This window comes from Epinephelus moara, chromosome 8, assembly GCF_006386435.1.
Source record: "Epinephelus moara isolate mb chromosome 8, YSFRI_EMoa_1.0, whole genome shotgun sequence".
Classification (NCBI taxonomy): Eukaryota; Metazoa; Chordata; class Actinopteri; order Perciformes; family Serranidae; genus Epinephelus; species Epinephelus moara.
In genome coordinates, this window is record NC_065513.1 from 4,499,672 (window position 1) to 4,511,092 (window position 11,421).

The window sequence follows — 11,421 nt, forward strand, 5'->3', positions numbered from 1 at the left end:
GGGGTGGGGTTGGGGGGGTGGGTCGGTTTGGTGGAACTTATTTTCTAATTTATTTGCTAACATTAACCCCAGAAAACGTGAGCGAACATTCCGACTGGTTCATCACAAGAAAACGTGAGCGAACATTCCGACTGGTTCATCACAAGACCGGCTGTACGTTTTATGAACGAGCAACACAGAGTTAAATGAGCTAAATGGGTGATTTTGGCCGCTGCCTTGGTTAGTGTGTGTGTGTGTGTGTGTGCGCATGAGGGTCGTCCCTGCAAAGTAAACATTGCAGCGATGAAGTCAATGTTTACTGACAGTTACTTATATCTTGTCTTTTCACTTTATTAAGATCAGATTCTGCAGGTAAAATTACAATAATAAGGTGACTTGACTTGGACTTGACTTGACCTATTACAGGACTTGACTTGACTTGACATAACCTGTGACTTGACTTGACTTGACTTGCCCAAGAAAAAATGACTTGGGACTTACTTGAGACTTGAAGGTTAAGACTTGAGACTTACTTGAGACATGCACATGTGTGACTTGGTCCCATCTCTGCTGTTAAGCCAGGCAGGGGAAAGCCTAATTCTTCGAAAATGAGCAATCATCACTATTTTGGTCTTAGGCACTGTATTTCATTATAAACAACCCAAAGGAAACACTTCGCACATCTGTTAAAAAAGACAGGTGCGTTGGAGAGAGAAGACCAAAAAGTTGCAAAAGGACTCCCGCACACTGTCAAACTTGCAATAAATAATTTATTTACAACGTTTCGGTACTAGACCTTCATCAGGCAAACCTGATGCCTGATGAAGGTCTAGTACCAAAACGTCGTAAATAAATTATCATGAACAACCCAGAAATGGGGTTCAAAGTGCAAAATACCAGACTTCTCCTTTAAATTATATTTCCAAAGCAAAATCACATTTTTTCATCAAATCCCACAGTTGCTCATTTAACCAAGTAGTTTACTCTTGTGCGTTTATTCTTAAAAGTTGTGGTGTATTTGTCTTTAATTCCATTTATTATACCTATGAAGGATTTACAAGATGCTTCTAAATCATTTGAGAGTAAAACATCACTCCAGTCAACATGGCCTAGTTCTTCCTTAAATTTATTCAAATGTTGTTTCCTTATTCCGTTTAGTTTCCTGCCTTCGGTGCATAATTTTTTATGTCCTGTTGATAAATAAATCTGCTTTTTGTTAATTTTCTTGAAATTAGTGTCATATTGTGATCTGACAAGCCAGTGAGAAAACTGAAGGATTTTGTAATTCTCTCAGGCTTGTTACTAAGAGTTAGATCAATGTGTGTTTTTGAAGTATTTGTTATTTGAGTGGGTCAGTCTATTAATTGAGTTAGTACAAATTGGTTTGTAATTGCTTTAAGCTTCTTATTCATTATGATGAGGTGAACTAATAAGATAACATTTATGTACTTCTGAAATATATTGGCCAGTTAACTGTAGTATTATTCCAAGTGTATGGACAGTCTTGGGAGCCAAAATGGATCGTTTTGCAACTCTTCAAGCAATAAAGTACGCTGAACTGAACTGAATTTGTGTGTCCGCCACAACAAATGATCCTATTTGAGTTTCCATTGGCACTGTTTCTGTGGTGCTGGCACATAATTTTAACACAGTATGTGCCACCAGTGCCACCAGAGTTATGCAGTTTTAAGAGGTCATGGTCATTTCACCTAATTTTGATTGATTTTTTTGCCCATAATATTTTTATTCAAAAGTGTAATCACAACTTTAGCAAATAATGGAACATGTAGGCACAATAATGATGTTTAATGCTGGCCCAATAACATTTAAAACTATTCTAAATCCACATGACCGGCGGAGTGAAGCTGTAATGCAGTTCGAAACTGTTGGTACTTGGTCCTGTCTCTGACCCCACTTAAGTGGTTTTGACTACAGCCCTTCTGTTAGTACAGCTAGAACAGTGATGCTTTTGAACCAATAGTAATAGTGTAAGCAGCAGTACTAATAATATTAATAGCATATTGCCAACATTACTAACACTAGTTGTAGTAGAATAAGCCTATGCATCATTTGTATGATAATATATGTTTTCTGTTAACACTGTAAGACATTATCAATAGAGATATCACTTGTCACTTTTTAAAATTTTGCACATACCTAGAAGGTTCACTAGCCAAACACACTCTTTCATAAGCTTATCCAGTAAATTAAAACCCACAGACCAATATCACCAAGTGTCCTGACATAACCAGAATGTCATGCTTTCAGGACACTAATGAGGAGAAAACCAAGGAGGCTGTAAAAACACCCAACAAAAAGACGCCTGCAGCCAAACTTTCACCCAAACCGCCCAAAGAAAAGGTTGTAAAGCCCAAGAAAGAGGTCATTAAACCTGGGAAACTGGCCAAGCCTGACCCTACGGCCAAAGCCAAAGTGGTTGGCCACCAGCCTGGTGTGGTGAGGGGCATCACATACTACAAGGCTGCCAAGACCGACGAGGATGAGCACAGAGGAGGTGAGACTTTTCAGCTTGGTCGGGACATTCTGTATACTCCCCCAGCATAGTGGTGTGTTCATAGAAAGCCACCCTCTCTAGGCTAAAGCAAACATTGTGCTTATACTTTAGCTGAGTTTGCACTCCCATCTGTGTGCGATCATCTGTGCGTGATCCACTGTGGGTGTTGAAAATTATCCAAATTTGTTTCTTCAGCGATCTAATTTAACCCCACATGACACTGCTGGATCAGGATCAGACAATAGCTGTCGAGTCACAGAACCACAGTCACGATCTTAATTAGCTGGATTTAGATTCCCATAGAGCACAATATAAAGCTTTACTGAGAGTGTTGTTTCATACAAGTGTGAGATAAGGCCATAGTTGTGTTGCAAACTTGAAACTTGAGCAGTAAAACAGGGAATCCATCATTGTGTGGCACACAAGATCCCTTCATTACAAGATTTATTTCTGTGTTGTTTTTAGCAAAGCTGGTGTAGTGAGTGCAGGATCCAATTCCAATTCCACATTCAGCTAACTGGAAATCCAAATCTTTATTGACAAAATACATGGAGCTGATGGAATGCTGTCTCAATGGAGCGCTGCCATTTCCATGACATGCCTCAGGTTCACTCCTCACAACAATGTGTGGGGACCTTCACCAATGCAGTGAAAACATTTCCTGTCTCCTTACAATCCTCTTAAAGTCTAGTTGAGTGAATAGGTATGCTGCGTTTGCACAGGGCACACACACATAACGCTGTCAGACCATGTGTTCTGCCATGTATATAAATCTCAGCCACCCTTGTCAAATCACTGAAACTAGTCGGCTGCATTTCCATAATCTCTGGCAGGATGCAGGAACTCTAATTCATCCAGGGAAGGTTTTCCTGAAATGCACTGTATGTTAAACACTCACTTTACCTGCCTGCACTCATTTAACCAGCCTGCACATTCATATCCATTACCATGCATGCATTGAGACAACTGACTGTTTACAACAGGAACTCTAAGAGATAAAAACAAGATAAAAAAGATGTAAGATGTGTACCCAGTGGAGATTTGCAAAGGTCCTTGCACAGTCTTTAAAAGTTGCATTATAACTGCATAGTAATACAGCAATAAGTGTAGATTGATTTGAAGAGTCTTCTCTGTAGCATGCAAATAGTATGCAGTTTTAACAAAATAAGAACAAGTCCAGTGTTCCTTTGTTCATTTAAAAGAATCTAAAAGACTAGCAAAAAACAAAAACAAAACAAAAAAGATGACCATTTTAAAACTACTTAAATATCTTCATCACATTATCAAAATGTTTTAAAAGGGTCTTTGATCAGTATAATAGTAAAGTAACAAAAGTACTACAATGTGCATCCCATCTCCTTTACAGAACACACTCAGTACGTTTACATGCATTTATTTAAAAAAGTTTCTGAACAAGAACTGGAACTAGTTCAATACACACTATATTAAAAAGGACACAGCGCCGCCGCCGCCTATCGAGGCGGAGTCAGATGTACTTGGTCAGAAATTCGATTTTCTCTTTTGCATGTATACTCAGACAAGACGACAAGTCCGACATGACTGATTAGCCGAGCTATGAGCTTAGCTCAACTACTGCATGCATTTAAGACTATAAAAATGGGACCCATTGCCTCCCTGCTTGGCACTCAGCATCAGGGGTTGGAATTGGGGGGTTAGATCACCACATGATTCCCGAGTGCGGCACCAATGCTGCTCACCGCTCCCTCAGGGGATGGGTCAAATGCGGAGAACAAATTTCACACACTGTGTGTGACAATCAGTGGAACTTTACTTTACTTTACTTTAAGCGTACTGAGTGATGCCCTCTCATGTACTGTCCAAATAGAGACAGCAACTATATTCAACAAGAGAAGCAATGGTTGTAACAGATTTTTTTCTTTAGTTTGGTTTGGACATTATTGTTACATTTAATTCCAGGTACAATTTAAAATGTCCAAACCATCTTAAATGAACACTTCGCCTGCAAAATAAGCACTTGTATATCAAATAGTCACTGCTTGAATTCTTGAAGAAAACTTTGTTCTTCTTACATGCCTCCACGGTGAACAGACAGTCAGACTGAAAAGTTCATTCAGAGAGGCCCCCTCACCCCACCCCTATTTTTCATAACACAGCCACAAATCTTTGATCCATGTCGAATGGTTGAATGGTATTAACTTTTTCAGCACAACAAAGTAGGAAATAACAACAATGAACACATTTTAAATAGACAAAAAAAAGAAACCATTTAACTATACAGCCTGCTTACTGACTTATGGTGGAAGAAGAATTATCAATAATCAAATATCAAATTGCCAAATCAACAAAATCGGACAGGCAAAACATTTCACTTCTGAAAAACTCATGGTGTGATATGATGCCTTAAGGAGGACGGAACAAAACTGGGTCATAGCCATAGTGGCTGGGCCGAGAGCTGTGCACAGTGGAATTTTACCTCCCAGCTTCCTTACAATGATGATGGCTTTGAAGATAACAAAAACCGGGGTTTAATCAACCCTTATTGTGCCTTACATTAATGGATCATAACATATTGGGTATTAATTTATTTTTATTTTTTTTCTTTTATTATTATTATTTTTTAATAATTTTTTTTTTTTTTTTGCTTTTTGCCTTTATTGGATAGGAGAGCTTTAGAGTGAAAAGGAAAGAGAGTGGATGACATGCAGCAAATGGCTCTAGGCTAGGATTGAACCCACGGCTGCTGTGACAAGGACATAGCCTTAGTACATGGAGCGTCCACTCTAACATGTGAGCCACCGGGCGCCCCTTCGTAATGTCTTTCTTCCGCAGATCCATCCATTTTCGTCCACATATGCGGGGCCAGGTCGCAGGGGCAGCAGGCTGAGCAAAGCACCCCAGACATCCCTCTCCCCAGCAACAGTTTCCAGCTCCTCCTGGGGGACCCCAAGGCATACCCAGGCCAGGATGAGATGTGTAATCCCTCTTCACCACGACAGACCGGCGCAGTACCTGCATCACTACAGAAGCTGCACCAAACCGCCAATCCATCTCACCCTCCATTCTACCCTCACTCGTGAGCAAGACCCCGAGATACTTGAACTCCCTCGCTTGAGGCAGTAACTCTCCCCAACCTGGAGAGGGAAATCCACCGGTTTCCGGCAGAGCACCATGGCCTCAGATTTGGAGGTGCTGACTCTCATCCCGACCACTTCACAATTGGCAACAAACCGTCCCAGTGCGTGCTGGAGGTCACGGTGTGATGAAGCCAACAGAACCACATTATCTGCAAAAAGCAGAGATGCAATTCTGAAAGCTGGATGGCTCGTAGCAGCAAGCCCGGTACCCCATACTCCTGCAGTACCCCCCACAAGACCCCTGAGGGACGCGGTCGTAAGCCTTCTCCAAGTCCACAAAGCACATTGGATGGTCCCATGACCCCTCCAGATAAGGGTAAAGAGCTGGTCCACAGTTCCACAGCCAGGACGGAATCCACATTGACATCCACATCAGTCAGAGCCTCCTTTCCAGCACCCTGGAGTAAACTCTACCCATGTGGCTGAGCAGTGTGATAACCTGATAGTTGGAGAACACCCTCCTTTTTGTGAAAATGGGGACCACCACCCCGATCTGGCAGGCACCATACCCGTCCTGCATGCGACAATGAAAGGGATTTCAGATGAGACAGCCCAACAGTGTCCAGAGCCTTCAACATTTCAGGACAAATCTCTTCCACACCTGACGCCTTGCCGCTGGGGAGCTTTTTAACTACCTCAGCAACCTCTGCCAGGGATATGGGCAAAAGTTCCCCCTAATCTTCAGGCTCTGCCTCGTTCGCAGTGGACGTGATGTTCGCGTTCAGAAGGTCCTCAAAGTGCTCCTTCCACCACTTGGAAGATGTCCCCAGTTGGGGTCAGCAGTTCTCCTTCTCTGCAGAGCACAACCTGAGACAAGCCCTGCTTCCCCTTTCTGAGGCATCTAACGGTCTGCCAGAACTTCCTTGAGTCCAACCAAAAGTCCTCCCCGAACTCCTCCTACACCCGGGTTTTTGCTTCAGCGACCGCCACAGCTGCAGCCCTTCTGGCCAACCGGTATCTGTCTGCTGCTTCAGGAGACCCCTGGGCCAGCCAGACCCTAAAGGCCTCCTTCTTCAGCCTGATGGCCTCCTTCACCGCTGGTGTCCACCAGCGGGTTCTTCGGTTGCCGCCACGGTAGGCACTGACAACCTTCTGACCACAGCCCCTAGCAGCCGCCTCCACAATGGAGGCTTTGAACATGGACCACTCAGACTCCATGTCCCCAACCTCCTCTGGGATGCACGGGGAATTCTTCCGGAGGTGAGAGTTGAAGACCCCACATACAGGGGCCTCAGCCAGACGTTCCCAGTTCATCCTCACTACGCGTTTGGGTTTAACAGGTCTGTCTGGCAGTCTCCCCCACCATCTGATCCAACTCACCACCAGGTGGTGATCAGTTGAAAGCTCTGCTCCTCTCTTCACCTGAGTGTCTAAGACACATGGCAGCAGATCTGATGATACAACCACAAGGTTGATCATCGATCTTTGGCCTAGGGTTTTCTAGTACCAGGTACACTTATGAACCTCCCTGTGCTCGAACATGGTGTTCGTTATGGCCAGTCCATGACTTGCACAGAAGTCCAATAACAAAACACCACTCGGGTTCAGATCAGGCAGGCCTTTCCTTTCAATCACCCCCTCCAGGTTTCTCCGTCATTGCCCAGGTGAGCATTGAAATCCCCTGTTGGCCTCCCTTGCAGGACACCGGCAAGAGACTCCAAGAAGACCAGATACTCCGCACTGCTGTTCAGTGCGTACGCACAAACAACGGTCAGAGACCTTCTCTTTGCGACCCACAGTCGCATTGAGGCGACTTTCTCGTTCTCCGTGGAGAACCCCAACACAGCAGTGCTCAGCCAGGGACTTGTGAGTATCCCCACACCCGCCCGGCGCCTATCATCCTGAGCAACTCCGGAAAAAGTCCCTCTCCAGGAGTTTGGTTCCAGAACCAGTGCTATGCGTGGAGGTAAGCCCAACTATCTCTAGTCGGTACCGCTCCACCTCCCGCACCAGCTCTGGCTCCTTCCCCACCAGAGAGGTGACATTCCATGTTCCCAAAGCTAGTCCACGAAGCCAGGGATCACTATGTCAGTGGCCATGGCCTAAGGCCTGGCCACCAGATGCTCGCTGGTGAACAACACAGCTCCCAGGTTGACAGTGACATGCAAACCCCTCCACCACATTAAGGTGGCAATGCTCAAGTTCAAATTGAGACAAAACTTTCCTATGGATGTCAGTTTATGAATCACAATGAAAGCCAAATTATGGCCTGCAACCAACAAGAAGGCTTGTCGCTTTCAGCAGAGCTGATTCCCAGAAAGCTTGCAGCCCCGGTTAAAATGAGTGAGGTATCAGCAGTCAGTGGCAGTTTAAAACAGTTGATGAAACAGTTTCACCAACTGGGGAACTGCAACCACGAGAGGTCCTTGAGTGTACAGTTACAGATGTGCATGCAAAATATCAGACTGACTGTTCCAGTAGTAAAGAACATTAGCTGCGGACAGACACGCTTACACACACATGCAGACAAAATGCATAATCCCCTCCAGGTTTACGCCTGGCAAAGATAAGAAAAAGGCAAACATTTTTTGTGAATTTAAGTAATTAGGATCCACATTTGACAGCAACAAAACTATATCAAAACATCCATTTACAAACTCTCATACAAATCGTGCCAGTTGTATCCGGTCATTGTTCAGTACTTTCCAAACACATGCATTTTCGCTAAAGCGTTACAATTGGAACACATCACTACAAACAGTCTTACAGTGCCTGGACATGCATGTGCACAAGCATGTCCAGGTATGCTAAGGGAGCACTACTCATATAAGTGTTCTATATTGAAATGTTTTTAGTGAAAATGCATATGTTTGAGAAGTACTGAGCATACGACTGGATAAATAAGACTTGGATTATATTGCATGAGTTGTGTGGGAGTTTGTGAATAAATATTTTGATATAATTTGCTGTTGTTAAGTGTGGACTCTGATTACTTCAATTCATGAAGAATTTTTGGATTTTGCATTCACCATGGAGGCATGTGAGAAAAACAGAGTTTCCTTCATGAGTTCAAGGTAATGTGCAGTGAGTAGTTGATAAAGAGATAGTCATTTGTGGTCGAAGTATTCCCTTTAAAGACTTATTGGCTTTCTGAAACCTCCCATGAATCGTGAAAACCTTTTGGAATGCTGTTTCCAGTCCCTCATCAGGTCCACGTGTTCAGTATACGTGTGTTGGGAAGATGCACAGCTTATGTAGCACTGCTGTGATCTCCCCACATCTGTCTGGCAGTACAGGACATCAGAGTATAAGGACCAGAAGGAGAGCAGACTCTCCATGCTCCTCTCTCCTGCTAAGACTGTATTTCATTCAGCCTGTCTTTTTACAGCAGACCACAAGTGACTATGGAAGCCTGAAACAAACAAAACAAAACAAAACAAACAAACAAACAAAAAAACAGGGAACTTTTGATCAATTTGGGATTTTAATTTTGAAAAATGCAGATTTTTAAAAGAGATTAAAGTATTCAGTATTTGACTAAATTGTATCTCACAAATGTAGTTAACGTCACACTCAGACAGTCTCTCCTCAAAGGCATTGTGTTGCACTTGATCGAACATGTGAAAAGAGATTGGAGTTTTAAAAAAGGGAAAAAAAGAGCTTGAGAGAGAGGCCAACTTCATGAGAGGCCAACTTTCACGACTTCGCACACCTGGCCAATCACTGTATTAAAGCTGGGGGAAGGAAGAAATCTGGAAAAGCAAAAAAAGGCAGCTTTTGAGAATACTCCCTCCTCTTGCAGCTCTGCCCTGTCCTAAGCCCCTCCCACCAGACAAGCAGGGGCATATGCATACACTACATACAGTAACCCCGTGTTCCCAATACACTGATTTATTCAATTGCATAGCTGTGCGCAGCTCATTCAGCCAGCCCCTCCTTGCCCCACTTTCTCTCTCTCTCTGTTCATCAGACAACTAGACAAGAAATAGCTGTGTACCACCCCGAGGTTCCTTGGCCTCACTACCTGCTGTGGACTGCTTTCCCATGAGGAGAACAGGAAGCAGCTTAATTCATTTCTGTTCAATTTTATTTATAAAGCCCAATATGACAAATCACAATTTGTCTCAGAGGGATTTACAGTTTATGACATCCCTCTGTCCTTTTGACCCTCACAGCAGATAAGGAACCCCCCCCCCAAAAAAAAACCTTTAACAGGAAAAAAAAATGGTAGAAACCTCAGGAAGAGCAACTGAGGAGGGATCCCTCTTCCAGGACGGACAGACGTGCAATAGATGTCGTACAGGACAGATCATGATAATAAATTTACAGTAATCCATATGACAAAATGATACATAAAGAGAAAAAGAGCCAGACAGCCAGAGAGAAATGCAGGACAGACAGTAGCCTAATGACAGTAGCATACAACATTAATTTAAGTAATAATATTATAATAATAATTACAGCTATTGTGGTACAATATGTTGCGAGTATAATGTTAATATATGATGGTATATGTATGTGACAATAATCATATTTGTATAATAACAGTAGAAGTATGACTAGAGATAACAGCAGCAGTAGGAGGCATTAGGCAGGACCACGTCAGCAGCACAACCACGTCACATGATCCAGGCACAGGTGCGATACGAGGTAACCTGCCAGACAGTGGAGCACAAGGGCTCCGGAGAAGAAGCCGAGTTAAAGTTCATTTATACTTCTGTGTTGAATCAACGCGTAGGCGTAGGCTCCACGTCGACGTAGAGTCTACGGCATAACCTACGCTGTAGCCTGACGTGCACCTCCCCAGAATTGTAACTACGCATCGCGGTGACGCAGACCTCCTGTCTGTTTCTGTATATTGACACCATTTCCCCCAGTGGAAATGAAGCTTTTATTTACTTTTATTTCAAAGATAAGAAACAATAAATTGTGATGACAGTAAAGCCTCCATCACAATTTATTGTTTCTTATCTTCGAAATAAAAGTAAATAAAAAACAATAAATTGTGATGACAGTAAAGCCTCCATTGATATAGCATTTTAAGTCTTGTGTGTAATTTGTACTTCAAGGATTTATACTTCGTGATTTATCCTGGCCTCATATGAGCAGAGGAAATCTCCGCTTGTCGCTAGGCTAATAAATACAATTTAAAATGCATTAACATTTTGTATTTCTTTTGGATGTGTTTAGCATGACAGTTGTTTTGGTGGAGAAACTTGTGAGTTATAATGGAGCCAAATTGTGTGCCGTTACCTTTGTCAAATGTTGCTGTCGTCCCTGGCATTATATGAGAAGAGGGAAAGATGGCCGGCCGCTAGGCTAATCTATACAATGTAAAATGCCATAGGCTTGTGTTAATAACATTAGCATGCTATATTTGTTTGGAAAACGTGTTTAACAGAGTTGGGTCTAACGCGTTACAAAGTACTTTGTTTTCTTTTGCAGTAACGAGTAACCTAACGCGTTAGTTTGCTGTTTGAGTAATCAAATACTTAAGTACATTTTCAAAAAAGACATCAGTTACTTCCGTTACTTTTAGAACGCTGGTCCTTCAGCTCCGAAACAGCAACGGCTGTCGTTTGATTCTAATAACAGAGATAACGTTAAACCTATCAGTCTGAAAGAAGCCACGGAGCTTGTGGCTCGCTACATGGTGGGAGAAATGCTGCCGTTGTCTACGGTGGAGTCTAAATAGGTGGAGTAGGACTCGCTGACAGACATATTTCAGACTCAGGACTTGCATTATGCCTGGTACACGCTACACGCTGGTACTCACCAATTATCCCCGGTCATCTTTCACGGCGTGTGTGATGTCATCGGGTTATTCTTGTCCTATTTTTATTACTTTTACTATTATTTGAGTCACTGTGT

At 43.0% G+C, this 11,421-nt stretch overlaps 2 protein-coding genes across 2 annotated transcripts in view; both read left to right on the forward strand.

Annotated features, from left to right (window-relative positions):
* The window catches only part of LOC126393944 (coiled-coil domain-containing protein 106-like), a 613,357-nt gene that overhangs the window by 379,669 nt on the left and 222,267 nt on the right, over positions 1–11,421 (forward strand). The gene's annotated exons all lie outside the window — the stretch shown is intronic.
* The window catches only part of olfml2a (olfactomedin-like 2A), a 48,638-nt gene that overhangs the window by 22,553 nt on the left and 14,664 nt on the right, over positions 1–11,421 (forward strand). Inside the window, exon 5 of the mRNA XM_050050340.1 lies at positions 2,248–2,494. Coding sequence (XP_049906297.1) covers positions 2,248–2,494 — 247 coding nt within the window. The remainder of the gene's footprint in view (positions 1–2,247; positions 2,495–11,421) is intronic.